The sequence below is a fragment of the Rhynchophorus ferrugineus genome, unplaced genomic scaffold, assembly GCF_030347505.1.
Source record: "Rhynchophorus ferrugineus isolate W39M unplaced genomic scaffold, kcgeb_rfMv2 rfM2, whole genome shotgun sequence".
Taxonomy (NCBI): Eukaryota; Metazoa; Arthropoda; class Insecta; order Coleoptera; family Curculionidae; genus Rhynchophorus; species Rhynchophorus ferrugineus.
In genome coordinates this window covers 9,849,170-9,875,399 of record NW_027472581.1, presented here as the reverse complement: position 1 = coordinate 9,875,399, position 26,230 = coordinate 9,849,170, and the positions used below count along the sequence as shown (strand labels likewise).

At 32.2% G+C, this 26,230-nt stretch overlaps 1 protein-coding gene across 3 annotated transcripts in view; it reads left to right on the top strand.

Moving 5' to 3' along the window:
* MICAL-like (protein) overlaps window positions 1–26,230 on the top strand; it is a 168,282-nt gene that overhangs the window by 130,456 nt on the left and 11,596 nt on the right. For all 3 annotated transcript variants that reach the window (XM_076393896.1, XM_076393895.1, XM_076393897.1), the window contains one exon: window positions 8,073–8,164. In XM_076393896.1, the coding sequence (XP_076250011.1) occupies window positions 8,073–8,164 (92 nt within the window). The remainder of the gene's footprint in view (window positions 1–8,072; window positions 8,165–26,230) is intronic.

The window sequence follows — 26,230 nt, the reverse complement described above, 5'->3', positions numbered from 1 at the left end:
ATTGGCAAGCTTCATTCCGCATTTGATGGGCTCCAGTCGCATTTTACTTCAAAGAACTGAAGAATGTAATTTTCATGTGTTGATTAAACATTATTTTCTGCACTAAAAAAAACATCTCCATGGTAAGAATCCATAAATTGGGCTACAAACTGCTACACCATCTCCATATTCTCCAGAAATTGACTGGGTGGTAAGAGATTTGTGTCGAATGAAGACGCCAGCACTGAAACAAGCGGCTTTTTAACCGGGATAAACCTACTATTAGAGAGGAATCCAAAAATTAGAAAAACGCTGATTATATGCCATCACGTAGTACCACACGAATTGTTCTAAACATGACAGTTGAGCTCAAACAGACTGAATTTAGAACAGTTCTTATTTTTGACATCAAAATTGATGGAAACTTAAATAACTACATATTCATTTATATTATGTTTGTGTTCAATATTTCCAAATCTTATGTTCTTATTTCAATACTTTCCTGGGTTACTTTATTTATTTATTTTTTCAGTAGAGAATATTCCAATTTTAACACATGGGTTGAAAAATCCCGGCCGCAACAAAGAAACCGTTTTTTTTTGTTGAAAATTGGCTTTATTCATCAACGTAATCTCCATCAAGAGCTACATAATTATTCCCGCGTTTCAATACCACTTTTGTTGCTGTCCACTCAGATGTTGATCCGATTCTGGAGTGAAGTGATGGATCCATGTTTCATCTATTGTCATATATCGACGCAAAAATACCGGTTTGTTACCTTTAAACATGATCAAACACTGCTCAGAATCATCAACGCATTCTTGTTTTTGGTCAACAGTGAGCAAGCGCGGCACCCACTTTATTTTTCGATCATTCAAAACGATTTTATGGATTTTTTTATGTTTTCTGGTGTTACCACCTCATTTGGACATCTCCCGCATTCCGCATCATCGGTATCTCTCCAATTATATTTGAAATCAGCAAACCCACATTTTATTGTTGTTTCTGATGGAGCGGAGTCCTAATAACATTTTTCAAGCCATTGCTTCATTTGAACGGTATTTTTCCCATCAAGAAGCACACTGTAAAATTTAAACAAGAAATTGTTTTTGATCCATTATTTTGAAAATAACAAAAGTAGTGTCACTCTTAGCACAATAACTCACAAACTTATGAGTAGAATATCATGAACTTTTAACAGCTTTCTTTTGAAGGGCAGTGCTAATTGAAAAGCGGTGAATGCAATAAAACTATCGCCATCTATATGTTAGGCCTGGAACTTTTCAGCTCATGTATTCTATGGAATCTCTGAAACAGACCTTGGCTTGTTGCAAAAAACTGTATAAATTAAACAAATTATATGCAGAAGGTAATTATAATTAGGGATCAGGAAGTAATTGAATTCAAACAGAAAATATAAATAAATCTGTATTTATTTAACTTCGACATTAATTAGTATAACATATGTCATCACTAATTATCATACTAATCTTAACCATTTGTTATGTATGTTATGCTATTACATTATAATTATAACACTAGATTATTACAATACGTTGTATTAATTTTCCTTAAATTATAAATACTTTTAATAATAAGACACCCCGTTTTTTTACTATTATTTGTAAAAAATAATGTTGGAGAGAGTATCAAAAATGTATAAAACAATAGAAAGTATATTTTTAGTACTGTTTGATATCCTATACTTGATTCAAATTCGATGCACTAATTTTTTATCGAATATACATTTTATTGTACACTTTCCACGATTCTAAAAGCAGTTAATTTTACAGTTCATTTAAAAGCAATTTCTTTTGATTTCCAAGAACTTATTATCAGTAGTTATTTATATTAATAGATAAATCGAATAGTGAATAAAATTTTAGCGAGGGTATGACTCAGATTAGTAATGGCTATATATTTCACAATTAACTAATATATTAGATCGTAAATATAGTCTTGCATTCTTTGCAGAAATGATCATTTCTAATGCTAAAATCACCAGTTCGAAAAAAGGAAATTACTTCTTTAAAGCCCTACACCAAAATAAATGTAATAATAATAAATTAAATTTATGAATTAATTACTTTTGTCTGGGTTATTTAATAATTTCAGATATTTTTTGCATAAAATATCTGATGTAGGGAATATTTCCAAGAAATGTTTTCCTCCCTGTTATCTCGTTTCTTTGTTTAGTTATACATAATCCGGAATTACATAAATTAAATCACTTTAAATTAAACAAAACAGTTATATGAACTGTTCATATTTATTTACTCCATAACAATAAGAATGATTATTACAAATTCCACTTAAAAAGGTCAGGAATCGAAATTGTTTTTAATGATTTTGCACAACAAATTATTTGAAGCACTTTGCGTTAGGAAACGCTCGGTATGTTTGTTAATTTAATTATGAGGGTAATCAGATTTTGTGCGGTACAAAGCTTCTTTGGATTTTCTTGCCCAATCCTCATTGAAAGACGGAAAACCAGACATAATTTGAATAAACAATAAATATACCTCAAATGTACAAATTACCGTAAAAAAAGTGTTAAAAGTGTTATGTAAATTGTTAAGTAATTTCGTTTCCTGAAAGATTGTTTCCTCATTTTATCTAATTCGATATTGATAGTAATCGATATACATTTTTATTTGTATGTTATAAATTATATTGTTGCACACTTTCCTTACTAAAAATACGTTTACACATTCACTACACATAATATAATTACGTAGATTTTACATTTATAATAATAGTTTATTCTATTCGTCGAATTGTGTGTTATATAAAAAAATATCGTAGTTTTGTTAAATTACATAGGTCTTTAACATATAGAGTAGGTTTTGTGATATAATCGTTTGTAATGTTTAACAGGTCAATTGAAAAGTCCCCGGCCTAGTATACTAAAACACATTTTTTTGGCAATTTTTGAATAAAAATATTCAACATAATTACCTTCAAGGGTGATACACTGATTATAGCGACCCTCCAACTTTTCGATACCATTTTTGTAGTACGATTTGTCCTTTGCTTCAAAATAGGCCTCAGTTTCGGCCATCACCTCTTCATTCGATGAGAATTTCTTCCCAGCGAGCATTCTTTTTAGATCTGAGAACAGATAGTAGTCACTGAGGGCCAGATCTCGAGAATACGGTGGATGAAGAAGCAGTTCGAAGCCCAATTCATGGATTTTTGCCATCGTTTTCACTGACTTGTGACACGGTGCATTGTGTTGGTGAAGCAGCACTTTATTTTTCTTCAAATGCGGCCATTTTTCCACGATTTCGTTCTTCAAACGACCCAATAACGCTACGTAATAGTCGGTCCTGATGGTCCTTCCTTTTTCAAGGTATTCGATGAAAATTATTCCATGCGCATCTCACAATATAGACGCCATAACCTTGCCAGCCGACTGTTGCGTTTTCCCACACTTTGGAGCGGGTTCATCGTATGCAGTTCACTCGAATGACTGTCGATTGGACTTCGGAGTGAAATGATGGAGCCATGTTTCATCCATTGTCACATATCGGCGCAAAAACTCGGGTTTATTACGCTTAATCATCTTCAAACACTGCTCCGAATCATCAACTCGTCGTTGTTTTTGGCCAAAAGTAAACTCGCGCGGCACCCACTTTGCACAAAGCTTTTTCATTCCCAAATATTCGTGAATGATATGATGTACACATTCAGTTGATATCTTTAGAGTGTCTGCTATTTCATTCACCTTCATTTTACGGTCATTCAAAACAATTTTGTAGATTTTTTAATATTTTCTTTGGTAACGACCTCTTTTGGGCGTCCACTGCGTTCACCGTCTTCGGTGCTCATTTCACCACGTTTAAACTTAGCATATCAATTCTTGGTGGTTGATTTTCCCTCAAAAATCAATATTTTAACAACGTTCGAAATTCCTTTTTATCCATTTCTTTCACAATAACAAAAGTTACTTCACTCAAAATGCTATAATTTACAAACTAATCATCCGACAGCTGTCAGATTTATATACGCATCTTTGGAATGTTATGGCTAACTAAAAGACATATGGATTTAATTCTAGTAGCGCCATCTATGTGTCAGGCCGGGGACTTTTCAATGGACCTGTTATGTACCTGCTAAATCCGAAAATGACTTGACAATTTCGGTTAAATCAATTATGTCAAACGAGTCATTACATTAAACTAAAAGAGAATAGACTTTAAAAAATTTTCTTTTTCCTAGCGAGACTTCTCTTTGTAGATTTTCGCGTGTAGAAGAGTCTGAAAGGTCTCCCTGAAGCATCCAATAGTAGTCATTGATATGCTTCATTTTTTATTGGAATCTTTTGTTGGCATTTTTAATATTCCAGTGAAATCCTACACATTAGTTTTCATTCAGATCTCTCTAATTTTCTGGAAAGTAGTCAGGCTGTGTACTTTTAGTACTTTTAGTATACTCATTAGGCAATATAAGGCTTCAAATGCTTTTAGCATTCTTTTGATAAGTTGAATCCTAACGATCCCTAGCAATCTTTGTGATTGCCTAAAAATTTACCTATGACCTCCGTAAAGAAATTTACCCGTTTTTGAGGATGCGTCATGGTCGTGAATTGTGGGTCAGTCATAAACCTGGTCTAATATTTGCTCAGACGAAAACAACTTCCTTCACCTGTGCTTCGGAGATGCTTGGTATTATATATTTGAAGCAATCCCCATCTTTTGGAAGTGATTTTACAAATCGCTTCATAAATTCCAATTGCTTGGGGCAGTGGAGGTAAAAAACTTTATGTAGAGGTACGATTGTTTCTTGGAGGATGTTCTTTTCACCAACTTGAAGCTCCCTCGGCAGCCAACTCTTTTCAGCGCAGTGATTTGCTCGATCTTCGCTATCCCACAGATATAAAAAGCAAGGGAATTTGGCAAAGCCAGCTTCTCCGAGTCATATGCACAATATTTTAGAATCACCGCATACTTGCCAACCATGGTGTTCATATTTTAATTTGCGAAGAACTAATTCCAAATTCTTATTGGTTTCTTTGAAGTGTACGAAACGGAAAAATAAAAACCACGATTGTGAGGCATGGCTACTTCTTTCTTTGAACTTCTAGCTTCTTTCTGATGAATCCACATGAAGACGCCATTGTGCTGTATCCTATTAGATCGTACTAAGAAATCCTGACATCCTAGAACTTTTTTCGTTTTAAGTTTACTAAAATACACAGAAATCAGTTGAAAATACTCAAACAACGTTCTTGTGCTACCGTGAATATGCTATCACTTAATCCAATCCTCCTTGTATATTTAGAAAAATAAATGAGCTCATAAATAAACGCTCAACTCCCTCAGTTAATTAGTCTTTTTTAACCTTACTGTCTTAATTACTAATTATGAAATAATTATGGAGCAGTAATAGGAACTGACTTAAAAAAATACATCTATTTCTTAACTCAATCCTCTTAAGACCACCAAATAGCCACCACCTTCATATTTTCATCCTTCAACATCCAAAACTTTCTGTTAAAGGAAATTTTCCGTTAATGAAGAAAAGCCTGATGACACTCAAAAGTATAGATACAACAATAGCATATGTCTATACACTGAATCATATATGACGGCAAAAATATTTACATAATGACATAGTACAACTAATAATCAAATACAAAACAATTTATAGTGAATAATTAATCATATTTTTATCATATGATTTATTATATATTATAACTTAAGTAAATATTTATATTAAAATGTAAATTAAGATTAGTATTAGTTTGTAAAACAATGACAATCAATTCGTTATTTAAGTTAATTGTTTGTTTTATTAAATCTGCGACCTTCTGCATTATTTTATAATAGAGCAGATGTTTATTATATAATGTAATAAATATAAAAATTATGGAAATCCAATTTTATAAATTCATTGTTTTACCTTCACCATAAAAGTATATGAAGAAATCGTTCATTCTTCATTCATTTCATTGCTAATTCTTTATTTATTTAAATTACATAAAAAAACTAAAATAATACTAGTACTATATGCTTTGCTCGCTTCTTTTTTGTTGCATGCTGTTTATTTTTGTTAATAATTGCTAAGCTTCCTATTTTATATTTTAATTGTATAATCGGATAGGCAATAGTTGTTTTTCTAGGAATTTTAAGCTCATATACAAGTGGTGTAAGAAATATTTTTATTGAAGTTTTGTAATTCATAAATTTTCGTTCAGTACAGGATTAATACATTATTATTACCATTGGGAACTATCGACTGAAAATAGTCGAAACAGTCGATAGTCAAAAAACTAGCGACTCAAAATAGTAATTACTATTTTCAGTTAAATGCAGGGTTCGACTGTTTTTTTTTCTATTCGTGATATCAGACGAAGATGTACGAACCATTTCCTGTATACATTGTGAGAGAGGAAAGGACGGTAGCATCAGCGAGATTTTCCAACGGTAGTATCAGCGAGACGGAGATGTACATATTCCTTCACGTACTTACTTTAAAATAGAAAAGAAAAGAATAATTACTGAATACTATAAACATACAATTAATCATTTTAATTAATTTTATCATTCATTTTAAACGAAGTAGAATTACTTTTATATTGGAATGTTCTGTGGATCTGTAAAAAAGAATGGTTTTATGGAATGTTTGTTACAAATGTTTTATCGTATTTTAATATGTTAATTGCTATTTTTAAATAATATACTATAATTTATACAGACAAAATAATAGAACCTAAAAACTGAAGGTGTACAATAACCATAACTAATATATAAGAATTAAACATACACCTAATCATAGAAAAAAAAACTAATCCATGACATAATTAAAAATGATCTGAATGAAATGATATAAATGCTTTATTTATTATTGAACGGAAATATTTTTAACAAAGTTATTCTCTTTACTCTATTACATTAACTTTCTTGAAAAATATCGTACCAAAATACTATAATATTAATATACAGTACATTGTTATTTATAAACAAACTACCGAAAAAAAATAATAAAACTACATGTATTACATATAAATCTATGTAAGCATAGATTAGGTACATTTTTGTCAAGGTCGCGGCTAGGCAGACGGTCACAGCGCTAAAAATCAGTCGAATGAAATTGGTAGAACCAAAAATAGTTACTAAAGTACGACTGAAACAGTCGATAGTAAATAGTAACAAAAACATTCGGATCGAAAATAGCGACTGAAAACACTTGACTGAAACAGTCACTGATAAAAGTAGTAAAATCAGTCGAACCAAAAATAGCGATTGAAACAGTCGATAGTCAATTTCAGTCGAAAGTTCCCAACACTAACTGTTATGTATTTCCAAGTTAAAATAAAACTAAACCACTTAAGCTAAAGTTACCAGAAAACTTATACGTTATAGAAGTTCGTATGGTTTGGTTCGCTTCAGTCTTCTGATTTCCTGCATATAAACTTATTTCAATGTTTAGAGCGAAATCTTGTATGACTTTTGTCCGTTTGACTTAAAGTAAGCTAGCTCTTCGTTGGTTACCTAGCGATAAGCATTGATAATAAATTTGCACACTACAGGTCCAAATTAGCTTTGTGATTGACTGATAAACCAATCTCTTTAGATTTTAGCTGAGTGTATTTTACTTACAAACTAACTAGTAACATATACATTCAAATTATATTAAAAATGTTGAACTAAAGGTGCGACGTCATAACGAAGTGCTGAAACGTTTCATAGCATCCGATCTAGTGATAGAACAATTATAGAACATTTACAACTAATTACGATAATATTTTATACAAGAATAATACAGAAATATAATTTAGAAGAGTTATATAGATAGATATAGAATATAATAAGAAACTCTTATTGCTCACTGGACAGATTGTTGAACCACTAAGAGTAATAAAAAAAATTCATACTAAAATGTATTTCCGGCTATAGAATCGTGTTTTTGACATTAAACGACAGAATCTATTGAACATCCAAGTTTTAATACGAAACATTACTATTATCAAACGCTTATACATTCAATCTAAACAAACACTCTGAAAAATCGGACAGAAGATAACTATTTTGATATTGAACACGATGCAAAGGTGACTTAATTTATTTATTTATTTTTTTTAATTCCAGGTAAATCTGGAGCTCGTGTAGCCCCAAAACGACCACAATCAAGCCCCGACCACGGTATAGTGTCCCCAGCCTCCACGAGTCCACCCACCAAGGTACAACAAACACATTTATTCTCATACGGATTTATTACTAGTTAACGTTTATTTTTGTGCAATGTCGTTCGTCATTTCATTATCAAGTTATCGTGCGTTTATTTTACCATTCTTCCTTTAATTATCCACAGATAATCTAGACACACGTGTGTTCATAATCCATAGCTGTGGTGTGTTCATATGTTTTTTTTTAATTATTTTTACACTGGCTGTTAAAACGCATGTGGTCTTGGTTTTTTTTCTTTTCGGTTTATAATATGTATGTGTTTTTATGGGATTCATTTCAAGGTAATGTACAGGATGGTTAATAAATACTGAATATGTTTGAGGTAGAAATTTATACTATTGCATGAATTTGGGATAACATATACTTAATCCAAGGTAAATAAAATATTAATCGCTAGGTTATTGTAAAAAAAGATTTTAGAGTATCAATGGTATATGTTTATGACATTTTAATTGATTGATTTTAATTTTAATTTAAAGGATACATTTCAGAAAGTAGTGATAATGCTTCTAGAGATGTATGGTATATTGCAGTATATTCGCATAATATTTTCGCGTATTGAAAGTATTAACCTATTTAAATGTTTATAAATATTAATACAAACTGTTAATATATTAAAAATAAATATTAAAAACAAGATAAAAGATATATAGATAAATTAAAAGGATACATAAATATTACAACAACGAATAATGCTTCATGTGGAGTTATTTGATGTAATATATTTCCACTTCTTAGACCCACGAGATTTCACTATACGAGCCTAAGGAAATATGTCTGAAAAAAAGTTCTTTAGCTTTTTTAATACAATTCTGGTTTTCTTCAAGTATCCAATATTATAGGCTGTGCTTGACGGTGAAGAACTTTAATTTTCCATTGATATAATGAACATATTGAAACAAATGATAGTAGAAGGGTTATATATCTGAATCATCAAAACAATGTGTACTCAGGCATTGTAATGGTGGGAGTCGCCATTACTATCTTTCAGTTCTAGCTGTTTTCTTTCAATTGCACCTCGCCTTACATACAGTAGAACTTTTAATGCAGATTTCCATTATATTTATCCTTTTTCAAACACAAATAACTTCCAACCAGTGCTCGTTCAAATTTCAAACGTTTTATGCACTGAATGATGTATTTTCTGCAATTAAAGCAAAATCAAGCGAATATGACGATTATGACGAATTTTTTGATGAAAATGTTGCGAAAAAATAATGCTGTGTGAGAAGGCTCATTATTTCAGCAGGATGTTACATGCTATCAAAGTAAGTAATGTAAATCTCTGTTTAGCAATATGGAATCAAATAAAAAAACATTCGAACATCTCCAATTTGCACCATAACGGATTTAAAATGAAGACCCTTGTAATCTCGTAAAATACTTTAAATTATTCGAGAATGATTACAGAGAATCCGTTAAAAAATACTGATAATGACATGAAAGACTTTTACAGATACTTTACTATCCTTAAGCAGCTTTGTCTTTTCTCTTTTCTCTCCTCAATCGATTTTTGTTAAAAAAAAAACTTATAATTTTTATTTTAATTTTAAAAATAAATAATGTGTTATTTGCTTGGTCGATGGATGGTTTTTACCAGCCATCTTTATTTGATTTTGATGTATACAATTACCCCAAGTTTGAACAGTTTTCGCAGTCTTCAAAATAACAATGTAAATTCATCATTTATATAGGTTGTCAGTACTCTGGAGTGTTTTCCGCCAAATTGATTGTTATAATACTCAGTCATTAACAAATTTGGATTGCCTTTGGTTTTGTGCTATGTTTGAACAACTTTAAAGCTTTATTTTATGATGGATGGCTAATCCTTTTGTTATGTCAGGCCTATAAATTAAGATGGTTTTACTGTGTATTAATAACAACGGGTACATTTTTAACCAACTTCGTGTTGAAGGATTAGTCTCACTAAAGGACTTCACTTTTCCGTATATGTCATTTCGTGGAAGTGTGAACAAAAAATGCTTTGAATGCGTTGAAAATGTCTGAATTTGTACTTTTTTGGCGGCTGAATAGAATCAGATGCTGCGTAAAGCTTACGACATTCATACTCCATCAATTTCAACATGTCAACGTTAGAACGTTCTTGCAAAAATGAAGTTATTACTCGATGAAACCGTCAATGGTCGCTATCGAATTGATGCGTTTGAGGCTAGCACTGTGCGAGAAATGGTCGGAATGTGAGCAAAGACAACAATATTAGTCTTCATTGTGACAACACGCTCGACTACAAGTTGCAAAACTGGTGAAAATATACTTGGAAACATTAAAATAAGAAGTGTTACTCCATCTGCTGTATTCTCCAGACCTGGCTTCTTCTGCTTACTATTTTTTCTTAACGCATGAGTCGTGACCTGTGTGAGCAGCGTTCCACTTCTTATGAAAATACCAAAAAAGTGGGTCAATTTGTATTTAGCCTCAAAAGATACATCATTCTTTAGAGATAGAATCCTTAAATTGTTCAAAAGTTGCGAAAAAATAGCGGCTAGCTATCGGCAAATATAAACAGACTTTCAGCTAAGACTCAGTTAGCCTCAAACAGCCCTCATGTATATGATTGATCTATCATAGGTGCTCGTCGTAAAGATAGTCAGTACTTTCGTAGCTACAGAAAATATATAACGACAAAATCTTCAATATTCTGTCCCAATATCTACGTTCGAGCTTTTTGTTTTTCCCACAAGCTTTAAATGCTGAAAAATGTTATCCCGCTTACATCAAGTTTCTCAGCAACCAATTTACAAATAGTAAAATCTTCAAATGTTACCGTCCATTGCAGGTGCTCATCCACGATCATCCCTCATCTTCGAGACACCCATCGCCGCTGGAAAACTTTTTAAAACCTCCCTTGAACCGCACAAGTCGCCAACAGTTTCTGGATCAAATGTGTCGATGAAATCATCAGTATCAGAAATCAACAGTAAATTCGTGAAAATGTGACGTACTAATACGTGTTTTCGACAGAAACTAAAAATGTCTCGAATTATCTATATTTAAACTATTTAACGTTGTAACAGTAGTAAATATTTAAAAAGAAAAATACATTATTTAAAAATAAAGTTAATAGTGTATTAAAGTTTAATAGAACGGATTAATTTTCAAAAACCCTTGAGTTAAAGCCAATAATACATTCGGGATAAAATATTCTAATATTAATATTATAATTAGGTAGCATGTATAAGTTATACATAATTATTTATAACTCTATGTGTTCATATTTTTATTTTTATACTAGTTAAGAATTTTTTATCGAAAATAAATTAAATTATTCTTTTTAAAGCATCTTGATGATTTCCCCCTACCGAATACTTAATATAATCAATTACTGACTACAATCAATAAGTTGATTGTCAGGTACAACTTATTCTTTGCTCTGAATATGTTCAATGCCAATAAGCTTGCATTTTAAATAAAAATCAGTGACATTTAGAAAAGCATTTCAGTAAACAATACAAAAATTTCGTGGCAAGAATAGGATGATAAAAAAAGCAGAATTTGTGTTCAAACCTATCTTCAATTTATCTTCAAGAAATTCACATATATTCTACATTTTATCAAAAATGTACTGCATGTTTACATGTTGGAAGCATTGTTGGCTTTTATTTTATTATTCTTTAATAGTGCAGACATTTCAATTTTTTAAATAATAATTTCAAGATATCGGCTAAAAATTTAAGTTATATGGAATCTTATTTCAGCTTCAAAGTTATTTCTTAAGAAATTTCACTTTATAATTAAGTTTACGTCGGTAATTTGTTGTCGAAGAACAATTTTCAAGTACTGATGTTTATTATTGAATATGCTTTTTCTTTCTAATATGGATAATATTCGGCTCTATTGACTTTACTTTTATGTGTCATGTTTTCAAACCACTAGTGAATCGCCATTTACTTTAATAATAATAGTATTATATATAAGGTCAATTGAAAAGTCCCCGGCCTGACACATAGAGGGCGCTACTATGATTAAGTCTATATTAGTTTTTCAGTTAGCCCTAACCTTCAAACGATGCATGTGTAAATTTGGCAGCTGTCGGATCATTAGTTTGTGATTTAGAGCATTTTGAGTGAAGTAACTTTTGTTATTGTGAAAAAAATGGATAAAAATATTGTTTTTGATTGGCTTGTTGGTATGCTAAGTTTAGACGTGGTGAAATGAGCACCGAAGTCGGTGAACGCAGTGGACGCCTAATAGAGGTTGTTACCGACGAAAAAATTTTAAAAATCCACAAAATGAATGAAATTTTGAATTACTGTAAATTGAAATTGTATAAAATAGCAGACACTCTAAAGATATCAACTGAACGTGTACATCATATCATTCACGAATATTAGGGTATAAGGAAGCTCTGTGCAAAGTGGATGCCGCGCGAGCTCACTTTTGACCAAAAACAACAACGAGTTGATGATTTGGAGCAGTGTTTAAAGATGATCAAGCGTAATAAATCCGAGTTTTTGCGTCGATATGTGACAATGGATGAAACATGGCTCCATCATTTCACTCCGAAGTCCAATCGATAGTCATCCGAGTGGGCCGCACACGATGGACCCGCTCCAAGGCGTGTATTTTGGGATGCGCATGGAATCATTTTCATTAACTACCTTGAAAAAGGAAGGACCATCAACAGCGACTATTACATAGCGTTATCGGACCGTCTGAAGAACGAAATCGCCGAAAAAGGGCCGCATTTGAAGAAAAAGAAAGTGGTGCTTCACTAAGACAATGAACCGTGTCACAAGTCAGTGAAAACGATGGCAAAAATCCATGAATTGGGCTTCGAACTGCTTCTTTATCCACCGTATTCTCGAGATCTGGCCCTCAGCGACTACTATCTGTTCTCAGATCTAAAAAGAATGCTCGCTGGGAAGAAATTCTCATCGAATGAAGAGGTGATGGCCGAAACTGAGGCCTATTTTGAAGCAAAGGACAAATCGTACTACAAAAATGGTATCGAAAAGTTGGAGGGTCGCTATAATCGGTGTATCATCCTTGAGGGGAATTATGTTAAATAAAAAAAAATTGCCAAAAAATGTATTTTACTATGGTAAGCTGCAGACTTTTCAATTGACCTGTTAGAAAAGTTTAACATAAACAAACATTAACAGATTTTTTAATGTTTTGTTAAGTCTCTTTTTTACCAACGAGGATTTATCTGGACTGGACCTACTGTTTACTGCGGTCTTTACATAACTTATTTATACAGATACAAAATCTTTAATACTTGAAGGTACTATGTTGTTAACACATGTCCAATCTTACTAGGTGATGTTTTAAATTTTACATTACTTAGCTGGTTAATTAATATTAATAGCTAGTTTAATGAAGTGCTGAAAACAACACCTATTTTTTTATAGTATATTAGCCCGTAAAAGCTATTTGGGATCTCTGATGAATATTTATCGTTACTTTCTGAAACATTTCCTAGTCGATCATAGTGAGGACGTCCTTTGTCAAATAAATACGTCATGAAAGACATAAGTTGTCTGTTTGAGTTGCATTAGCTACGCCTAAGCTTTGTGTATGCCTCATTAAACATAAACATCTACACATGTATTAGCCATGAATTTCATCATAGCGGAATGAGTCAGAAAATCTTAAACAATGAACAGTGTGGGTATTTTTTCTAAACCGGCAACTTGTACTACAAACATAACAGTACGGTTTTTTTTGTGTGTAAATAAGGCGAGTAATTATGTATTGTTTTTCTTGCTCGTAGATAACCATATTATAATAGTTTGGAAATAGTGAAGGTGGTAATAATTAGTGGATAGCATTTCTTAGTCGTGTAATTTTTTAGCGATAAGAATATTTATTAGAACCGAAAAAAGTTGAAGGAGACCTGGTTTCGGAATAAGTGGGATATAGAACAGTTTGTTCTTATATGGGCTTTGGTAGTGTTTCATGTCGCACAATAGTGATTAAATTAGTGATGGCTGTGGTTTAATATATAAACCAATATCAATTCTGTTAAACGTTCTTGTTTAATATCAGAAATATTCTCCTAATGAAAGGTGAGTATAAATAATATTTTATGATAATTTATTTTTGTGATATCACTGAGTTACTTATTATTATCACTATTGTTATATTACTTAACTAGATTAATAGTTCTTAATTTTGCCCAGAATTAAACATCTAATATATAAGAAATTTCTACATATTCGCTAGCTATACATTGAAAAGTCCCCGGCCTGACACATAAATGGCGCTACTAACTAATACTCTAACCATCAAAAGATGCGCGTATAAATTTGACAGCTGTTGGATCATTAGTTTGGGAATTATAGCATTTTGAGTGAAACAACTTTTGTTATTGTGAAAAAAAAATGGATAAAAAGAAATTTCGCGTGTTGATAAAATATTGATTTTTGAAGGGAAAAAATACAGTTGAACCAAAAACTTGGCTTCATTACGAGTTTCCGGAAACTGCCCCAGGAAAATCAACCATCAAGGATTGGTAAGCTAAGTTTAGACGTAGTGAAATGAGCACCGAAGACGGTGAACGCATTGGACGCCCAAAAGAGGTTGTTACCGATGTAAACATTTAAAAAATCCACAAAATGATTTTGAATGACCGTAAATTGAAATTTAGTGAAATAGCAGACACTCTAAAGATATCAACTGAACGTGTACATCATATCATTCACGAATATTTGGGTATGAGAAAGCTCTGTGTGGGTACCGCGCGAGCTCACGTTTGACCAAAACAACGACGAGTTAATGATTCGGAACAGTGTTTAAAGATGATCAAGCGTAATAAATCCGAGTTTTTGAGTCGATATGTGACAATGAGTAAAACATGGCTGCATCATTTCACTCTGAGGTCCAATCGACAGTCATCCGAGTGGACTGCATACGGCTTGCAAGGTAACAAAAATCCATAAATTGAGCTTCGAATTGCTTCCTTATCCACCGTATTCTCAAGATCTGCCCCCCACGAATTTTTTCCTGTTGTCAGATCTCAAAAGAATGCACTCTGGGAAGAAATTTTCGTAGAATGAAGAGGTGATCGCCAAAACTAAGGCATATTTTGAAGCAAAGGATAAATTGTACTACAAAAATGATATCGATAAGTTGAAGGGTCGCTATAATCAGTGTATCACCCTTGAAGGGAATTATGTCGAATAAAAAAAAATGTGAAAAAAATTAGTTTTACTATGGTAGGCCGGGGACTTTTCAATTGGCCTGTTATATTTTATGGTTTTCCAAACTGGTTGAAAAAATGACATTTTTGAATAGCTGGTTATTATTAATAACAATAAATTTAAAGCTTCAGTCTTACTGCTGTATTTAATATATGAGAGAAACTTTGTTTTTAGTGTTGCATGTTATCTAAGCTTTATATGTTCTTAACATTTACTAATAAACCGACCGAGAAGTAAAAATATAAGTGGCAGATAATGTTCCAATGGTCCGATGTAAGTCATGACACTGCATGTTTGGCATTGTTATGATACATCAGTGTTTCTGTATCTGTGATAGATTGATGCAAAAATTCCATCCTACTCTGTTGCTGAACAAGTAGATCCCAATTAAGAAAAATAATTATCAATGTCTTTGCATTTTAATTCGTTAAAAAAATCAATTATCTCCCTTTGTTGTCATTTTCAAGAGTTTCGGTGCCTACTATTGACTTTTCAGAATTTTTAAAGGCTGTGGCCCACATCTTCATTGAGCAATTCGTTCAACTGCTCTTCGGTGAAATTTATCGACTGTTCATATCGTTCTTTGTTTTGTAAATCAAACGCAAAAAGCTATTTGAATATATTTTCTCAGTTACAACACACCATATATTAAGTTTTAATTATCTTGGTTGTGATTAACCTTTTCCAGATCTTGAACGAACATAATTAGCTGACCATTAAGTTTTTAAACTAATGTTCAAAAATTCAAAAGGAATTCTTTCCTTGGAATTATGTATTTTGTTATTATATTATGTTTTAAATTATGTTCTGGAAGTAGTATATTCCAAGTTTATAGGTGTTACTTGTTATCTTTTAGAAAAACAGTTTGTTTTCATGTCCAGAATGAGTCATGTGCATTCTAGTAATGCAACGCTCTACGAATATCAAGTTATAAACATATTGATTGCAATGTTGTAATCTAAATTACTCTATACTAACTTTTTGTGCATCAATTATTTTTAATTGGTAATAGTAAATAACAAATTGCACCTAGTTTTGCAATAGTACTACGTCGCCTTGATATAATTATTTGCAGCAAGTATGCTATTAATGTGTAGCGAACTGAAAGAAAATAGAAAATTTATAAAAATTGTTATCGTTGCTTATAAAACTATTTGTAGATTTATAATTCTGGCCTCGCTAACACTAAAATAGTGATTTAGGAAGTTAGATTTAGTATAGTGAATAGGCGATTTCAGCATCTAATATTAACAAATTATTAAACAAAAATCCAAGGCTAGCACAAGAACAATTTGCAACAGTATCATCAAACAAGGATCATGAAACAAACTGTTAATTCTTACTATGATACTGCAAAGATATAATATTTTAAGGATTGATAAAACTAATGAAGCTATTAGAACTATTACGAGAGTATGATGAAAAATGATGTTATTTTTGTACATAATCTCCCTTGGCTTGGAAGCCATACTCTGGAATAGTTTGGAACTATATGAATATCTGAGGATGCCAAGTGTCTGCAATGGTGAAAGACATATTTATTTCTTTCAAGCCAAGCAAATATTTTGGCATGCATTATTCCAGCTGGATACCTGGATTATTATTTCGGAAAACCACGCAGTCTACTGTGCAGTAGCTGTGCAAATGCAGTTAAATCTCAAATCACTTTAAATATTATAACGAATACAAAAAAACAAGATTTTAGGTAAATGAGTTTTTCTATCAGTACCCAAAAATATTACATAAAAAATATAAAGACATCAATCGATCAAGTCATCAATAGAAAACAATGGTCGATAATAGGAATTGAAACTACGTAAATATTTTACACCTCTGGCGGCTTCTGGCCGAACTTTGTCATGTAAGATCATCATTTATTTATATTTAGTTGGTTATTTAGTTTAGTTATTTAGTTTTTGGCTTCTCTTGGTACAGCTCTTGTTGTTCCTACCAAATATGGAACTTGGACCCTACAGGGATTTTTTCATCTTCGATATCCATACACTGTAAATCTTCAGTTATATTTCGAAAACTTCTCTTTTTATCCGCCTATCAAAGAAACAAAGGTAGCAAACCAATCTCTAAAGCTTTTTCAACTGGTGTAGTGCTACTGTAGAATACCTTCTACATTTTAAACAAATACATTTCATCCAAGCCATGCAAATATTTTATAGCTTTTGTTTTCAACTCCTAGATACATCTACAAGTATTTTATACGTTTGAGCTGAGTATAGTTTACTTTCAATTCGTCTTCCAACTTTTTGAATGTCTAGCACATCGGTCGTTCTTTGCCATTAACGAAATTATAATCGGTTTTAGCAGGTCATATTATACTAAGTTGATCTCACCAAATACAGGATATTAGCTTGGAGCCATCTTTGCCGTTGATGCTGATGCATAATCAGATGATCCTCATTTTTTTGACTTTGTGTTATACTAATGGATCCAATTTTTACCAGTAACAATACGATATATAAAACCTTTCCGACTTTGCGGTTTCACAGCAGACGCTTTTCAATATATCTTGGCTTCAAGTATCTAAGCTTTTGAATCATTCCCGTATTCTTTGCATATTCTTCTTGCGTTTTACACGGATCATCATCGACTTATGCCTTAAAATCTCAGTCTTCAAATTTATTTCTCTTTGCAGAACGCTTTTTACCTTCGGTGTCAAAATGGCCACTTTTAAAATGTGGAAATCAACATTTATATGTTGAAGTAGATGAACTATGGTTGCCATAAGCTTCACATAGTATTCCATGACTTCAGTTAATAGAAAAAAGTCAAATTTTCCGCAAATTCAACTTACTCGTTTTCAATGCCCGAAAATATATTTTGTTCACTTCAAATAGTTTTGTGAAATCTGACATTGCGTGAGTGTTCAATATGAAGTTGTTTACAAATCTATCCGATGAGATTTAATACAAAGTAACACCATCTGTTGTAAATATTTTAAAATAAATTTATAGGCGTCATATAATGTAAAACCGACAAAAAAGATGCTCTATAATTAGGTTTGTTAGTGTTCATCGTCTATATATGAAATATTATTATCTGAAAAAGCATTTCTTGTAGTATGTGTGACAATCTGTACATCGCAATTCTAACAAATAGACTTTCACATTTTTCTATTTACTTAATATGGGCTTTAACAGCGTAAGCCTTAGGCAACGAAGATCTAAGCTAAAGTCGGTCTGATTATTACGTTAATGAATAATAATTTTGCATTTACCAACAGTTTACTGCTGTTGTAGATTAAAGGATAAATATTTTATGACTGGCCAGCCACTGTTTCTTTCTTCTTGTTATCCTGTTCTTTCTTAAATAATTTTGCTCTCTTGAATCATTTTTTCTGCCGTCAATGCGTAGTTAAATTAATTAAAAGTCTCTATGCGTTTAACCATCAAATAGTTAAATTGGCGTCGGGGGTTTAAAAATGAACTTAATTAAAAACACCGCTGTACGCGAAAATTAGTTTAGAACTTGGAATTGACAGAGTAGATTTTCATTCTGGTATCATAGTAAATTGACTTTCCATTGCTTATTCCAATTGTTGTTTAGTTAATTAACAATAATTACAGCTGTTTTATGATCTTCATGTACTAATATAATAGTATCATCACTGAAAATGTGTGTAATTTCAGGATTACCATTGATCTGAAATATTATTGGATAGAAACTGAGCTATATTTTCTTTTTAGCGCAAACGCCGCTGTGCTGTGATGTGATACCATGCTATGATTGACGGTGGCTTTCTTTACCTGACGTTCTTCCATGCTTAATAAAATATAAGAATAAATTTGGTATCATTAAATCCAGGTAATTTTTGATTTATTTTTCGCATATATCTTGTTGGTTGGTGCTGCTGTTTACATATGTCAATCTGCTTGGTATAGCTTTAATCTGTAAACGTGCATAGTCTTCTTATGTGGATATTTTCTTATGCTGTAAGTTGTAATATTATCTTGTCTCCATACTAGCGAGACAAATAATATCGAAAGCCAGTGGTAAATTGTAGAATTCAAGCTTCAAACTACTAATATTATGTCTAAGCAAAAAACGTAACTGCAAATTAATATTATAGAGCTTGATACCTAATTTGATCTAAACTGCAAAATTATATAGTTAAAATTGGCCGAATTTTTCGGAAAAATATACTTATGTCAACGAATGATTCATTGTTAAAATATCTTTAAAATCGGAGATCGACTTCTCATTGCGAATTCCCCTTTATCTTTTGTATTCACTGTAAACTAGAACTAAATTGGAGCTTAGGAAAGATAAGAAAATCTAACGGAACCGTATTAGATAAATACGGTGGTTGTTCGATGCTTATTGATTTTTTTAGTCAGAAATCCATTTCCAACAACATCCAGAAGTTTTTCTTTCCACGAATATGACATTTTCTGAAATGAGAGATACATGCAAACTTACATGACGATGTCCAGTTACCGATTTTAATTTCAGTTGAAGACAAAGCGAGGCAAATCTTCTGGCATGCTTTGATCACTCATATATTCGTGCTTCTGTTTTAAAATCGATTTAAGCCATCTGCAACATTTTCACTGGCTTATAACAAGAATGTTTATTTGCAATCCAATTTTAAGATAAAAAAGGTTTACGTAAAAATTTCAAAAAATAAAATCTAGAATAGAAAACTATTAAAGGACAGTTATCTCACAGCAACAATTAAGACATATTTTCTTTGTTTTCTTTCTTGGTTAATTGACATGTCACCGCTTGTCACGTCGTTTAAACGCTATTTGTAGTTTACTCATCACAGGTTAATGCAGGGTTAATTACTGAAGATGCTGAATTCATTAATGGGATATTTGAGTATTTAACAGATACAATGGTGATCTATTTTTCAGATTCTCATTGACGTTTTCAAATCGCCAGAATTATATGCCAGTTTATTAAGAAAAATTGGGACAATATATCCAATAAACATACTTCCTCGCTATCGATGGCCTCCTTTTCAACAATTCGTCGTTCGATTTGTTCAATTGGCGTCGATAGACATCTACTGTACCTAAATCCCCCTAAAAACCTTGCTAAATCCCCAGATTTTATGGTCATGAATATTTGATTCAGTATCTCTTCCCTTCTTTTTAGATATTTCCAAATGGAATTCTTAGTAAATTCGGGTGGTAGCTGTTTTTACTCATTTTTTACCTTTCCTATCGCGTGTTAGCGTCTAGAAATAGTTGATTCGTCGACTGCATATTGCCTGAAATTTCTTTGAAATCGATCACTGAAATTCATTATATCTCGAACTGTTTTGGCCATCCAGGCCTCTCTTTGTCATTGACACCAAAATTACTACTTTTAAATCGTTAAACCAAAACCAATAATTGAGATTAGAATTGGATTTTGAGTGTTACATGATTTGTAGAACTATCTAGTAATCGTTCCTTCATATTGTTTTTATAACCCAGATTTCCAAAGGGTTTTTGTCTCCTCAACCTCAGGGTAAATCCACTGTTGTCGAGCAGTTGTAATACTGCCTTGCGATACCCCTTGATATACCTTCTCATATAGTCTTCAGATGATCTGATCTTGATACTTTAGATCTGTGTAAATATCTTCATTTCTAATATAGCATGTAATGTTAACATTACTGCAAAGAGATTTATTTTGGTATGTTTGGATCATGTTAATGTTAAATTTCTTGGTTGGAAACATCATTGGTCCCCATTTTTTTGAAAATGACGAAGGTGTTGCAGTTACTGTTACTGCTGAACAGTACCAAGACATGATTCGAAATTTTCTTGTGCTTGAAATGGAAGAGCAAGGACTAGAGGGAATGTGGTTTCAGCAAGATGGGGCCACAGCACTTACAGCTCGTTCAATAATTCAATTATTGAATAACGTTTTTCCGCGAAGACTAATTTCGCGAAGTGGCGATTTAGCATGGCCAGCCAGATCTCCGGATTTAACAGAACCAGACTTTTTTTATGGGGTTTTTTAAAATTAAAAGTTTATGTGAATAAGCCCCAAACGATTCAACACCTTAAAGACAATATTCGCAACGAAATTGAAGAAATTCTGCCGCAGGTGTTGCAGTTGTCATGAAAAATGCCTTAAAAACAGCCGAAAGTTGCATAGCGAATCCCGGTCACCATTTGGAAGATATAATTTTTCAATCATAACGAAAAAAAAAAATGTGAAGACCAAATAAACTTTTTATGAAAACCAAATGTTCTTATCTGTTATTTTAGCAAAGTTATAGGCAATCAAAATGGTAGCGGGACCACGTTGTAGTACTAATTATAACTGACAAGTAGTTAATTTTTTTGTATTAGAGATTTTATTCGCCATTTCTTCAATCACTTCATTAATGTTTTTAATAGCTGTTTGTACTCTAATCATCAGCAAATGTGGCGATTGTTGCCCCTTCATATTTAGGGATATCACTAGTATAGAGTAAAACAATATTGGTCCAAGGATACTCTTTTGTTGTACATCCTCATAAATGAATATTAAATCTGAATATTTGTCGCCGTTTCTTATTCTAAAATGAAGAATGGAAGTAAAGGATTTGAGAATCTAGCTCATCTGTCTTCATAATTTCTTTGCCAACTTGTGTTCCCAAGACTGATTTTATCAAAGGCTTGAGTGATGTCTTTTGTAAAAGTTTTCTTAATTACATCCGTAATACGATATCCCTGATCAGTTGTCGAATGAGTCAGAATGAGTTGTTTTTCTCCGATAATTAGTATAATAGCAAAAAAAGCTTATCTAAAAAATTTTATATAGAGAAATATTAGAACCATGATATTTAACAGTTATGTTAAGCTGTTTAACACCAATAAATATCGCTGATCAAAAGACATATAAGCGCCTAATATTATAACTCTAATATTTACCCTATAGGAACTGATAATTAGAAAGCTCTTAGTCCATATTTTGTGTAAATATTAATTCTTACAATACTGCGGTGAAAAAACCTTGTGAAGTAGTCGATGGCCAGACGACGGCCAGCTGACAAATTAGTATTACATGTCGTGTTTTAACAACTATTGTCTCGATAATGCCACTGTCCACGGCAGCTGTTCAGCTACTTATACTTCGGTTCGACTACAGGCGATTATTTAAACCGTATAAATAATGAAGTGTGTCCAGTCGGTCGAATGACGAGTTTTATGATAGAACTTCAATCTTTGAGCGGTTGGCGCGTTGCGGTCGACGAAGAAGACTTAAAGCCATTAAGTATTGCCGATCGGCGAATGAATAATACCCCATGCATTATTTATTAGGAGAAAATAGTAGAGATGCACTTCGAGAGACCAGAATTATTAGTTGGAAATCAACCTGTCGAGTTTCTTTTATTTATTTGTTTTCAACTAGTATTATTATATAACGAAAACGTGTTTGAAATTCATTTTTACGGCATTACATATCACTACAATAAGCCTAAGCTTAAAATTTTATCTTGGCCATGCAAAGTTTTTGCTCCGAATTTGATGAGATCAACTGAGTCACATTTATTGTGACTTGTATTCATAAGTCATAAGTAAATGCACACTGCGGTTACTCTTTATACAGTATTGAGCTTTGGCAATACTTAGGGTTGTTAGGCTCTGGGGACCGTTGCTAATTGGAATCTCTCATAATGAAAGCTGAAAGAGATTATCGTGTCAATTGATGCAGAGAAATAAATACATCAAACATACATTCATAAATAAATACATACAAAAATACAAAATGCATCAACGAATTTAACTCATAGTGCAAAATACTTCGAAAAAGTGTCAGTGCACCCCAATGTACTTGCCAGCTTAATGTGAGTGACAGCAGTGAAGTGCATAGACTAAAACGCTTACCACCATCTGATCTAATTAATAGAAAAGATATAGATTTACAATAAGATGGTTTATACAAGACATCGCTTACGGATGTCATCTTCTACATATCATGTATTTAATCCACGTATATAACGTTTACCGTGCGTAGAAGAACATGTCCACCAGTGAATATCAATCATCGTCAACTCCCCCAAGCAGGACATCTTAAATATCTTGGTATGCACTTGGATCGACGCTTAACCTGGAAGAAGCACATACTCTCTAAACGGAAACAACTGGGACTAAAATTATATCAAATGTATTGGCTCATCGGGCGCAAATCCAAGTTATCATCAGATAACAAGGTATTGCTGTATGAGTCTATACTCAAGCCCATTTGGGCACATGGAATCCAACTATGGGGTACCGCTAGCAAATCTAATATATCCATCATTCAACGGTTCCAAAATAAGGTGTTGCGTGTTGTGTTGCATTGTTGATGCTCCGTACTATATTTCAAATAAAGTGATACAACGCGATATTCCTCTAAAACCTATAACGAGTGTAATTGTTTGTTTGTGTGAAGTACTTCGAAAGAGTGTCAGTGCATTCCAATGTACTCGCTAATCAGCTAAATATGCGACGTGATAGTGAAGTGCGTAGACTAAAACGTTTAACACCACCTGATCTGATTACTGGACATATATAGACTTTAGAATAAGACTAATTAATTAAGATAATATTTTATACAAAAGATTGCTTAATGAAGTGATTTTCTACATGCCATGTATATATAATATAGACATAAGAAATACTTATTGCCAATAGGGCAGATTGTGGACTCACGAAGAGTAATAAAAAAAATAAAAATAAAAAAAATTATTTAATAAGTATCATAAGAAATGCGCTGTCAAACAAGATCTAACTCCGTTAAAAAATGGACAAACTTAATTGAGTATTATTCATTAAGATTTCCGGACTCTACCCACTATAATTAATACTTACTAATTCATAAACTAAGACTCTTTCTCCACATTCTGATTACCACTCGGCCAAACCAAATCTAAGCTGTCATCATCAACAATAATAGCTTTACCGAATCGTTTTTTTTTTCTTACTGAAGAAAGGAAGAGTTCTATCGGTTTCATAAATGTAGCACAGGCCTTTTTTAAGGTGTGGTATAAAGGGGGTGGTTTCAAATTAAGCAAAATGTGTACTCAGAAAGTTTGCAGAGTTGTTAAAATGTAGAAAATAAAAGGATAGAGCCTTCTGGTTTCAATCGAAAGGAAAAATGGAAATTCCTCAATTCACTGTGTTAGGACCGCTCTTTTCCCTGATGGTACCAGTGTTATTGTTCCTGAGCTGTCATATATTACAATACAAATGGATTGAAAGCAACAATGAAATTCGTCAGCGAATAAAATTAACTATTGGACAAGGCAATGGAAAATCAGTTTAGATACTAGATCTGTCCTATCAGAATCAATTTTATCCAAGTTCCACACACTGCAAATAGTTAGGAACAACACTGGACACGAAGTAAGCACCAGCATGGTAGTACTGGTGTATAAGCAAACCTTTAAACTCATATGGACGTATAGTATTCCTACAGATATGTTGTTGTGTCAAGAAATGTTATCTAGACATAATTCAGCAATTTAACAATTAATGAAGTATTAAAATTGATTATATTCAAAATATATTCAAAATAATGTATTAAGGAACGTAATTCTTTAGAAATAGTGATCATTAACCAGGCCATTAGAAAAATGACCTAGAGCCATGAACAAAGATTTCTTCACCATGTTAACATTGAGATAATCCGGCTTCCTGACAGCACATATTGGACAAATGAACTCAAGAGGACCTTTTGAGCCGGTGTAGTATGGTGTTAAAGTACAAAAACAGAATACAGTGCCAGCTTATACATTAATACTAGTGTAAACAAATTGATAGAACCTTGATAGAAGAGGTCTTCATTCGAAAATCTTAGTTTTTCGTAGTAATTTAATGCATAATATTAGTAATTGGACAAATATTGTTCACATTGTATTTTTTAGTAACTCATTGAGCTATATTTTAGAAAGAATAATAATTGTATAAAAAATTGTTAATTATATTATCTGACTTACTTTGAACAGCTTATGTAGTAATGCTTTTGCTTTCACATATTGGCTGTCAATTGAATATTGGAATGTGTGTTATTGTAATAATTATTATTATTGAACGCTTTTATGCCATAATACGGTTTCCCAAAAAAAACTGATACCGACGATACATTGCACAAAATATAAACGCAAGGCTTAGCTTAAAAATCATACGTCGAGCTTCAAGGCTTGTTTCTTAACCCACACTGTTTGTTTTCATAGGAGGAAAGCTTGGACATTATGGGACAGTACAAACCCGAAATATTTTGTTAAAAAGGTAAAAAAAATACAAAAAACAATTAACAATTTCACCCTATTTATTATAAATACATCATCTGATCCGTTCACATACCGATCTAGTCATCACGCTTTCGCTGCACATGCTTATTCATCATCATTTAACTTTTGTTTTCCTGGGTGCTTAGTAAATAATCTGGGATAATTCACTAACTGTATAGTATTGATCGAATATAAGCATTATAATTAAATAATATCATTCCATTGAGTATTTTTCTAGATCGTTCTTAGATATTAAACCAAATACGAATTAATTAATTGGGACATTTCTGGGATATATACCAAGGGGATATCTAATTGAAAGAAATAATTACCTAATTTAGTAGAATAGAAAAGTACTAATACATTAAACTACTTATATAACATAAGGCTGTTACAAAAGCACTGAAATATAACTGAGTATTAGTTCAATCTTCTGCTTTTTTTGATATTTTAGTTTATTGAGGTAAACAAATATGATTCCGTCTTTTTAAAATATAATTAAAGAAGATGCTTGTGTTCTTCGTAATTGTATGGTAAGAATAGTATAGAGGCGATGACTGTCTATATGGAGATTTTGGTGCAGAGGATAAAGACCGTCGAAAACACAACATCACAACATTTGTAGAAGATGTCGAAGATGTAGATTCAGTACCAAAAAGTACATAATTATATTTGCATACCTA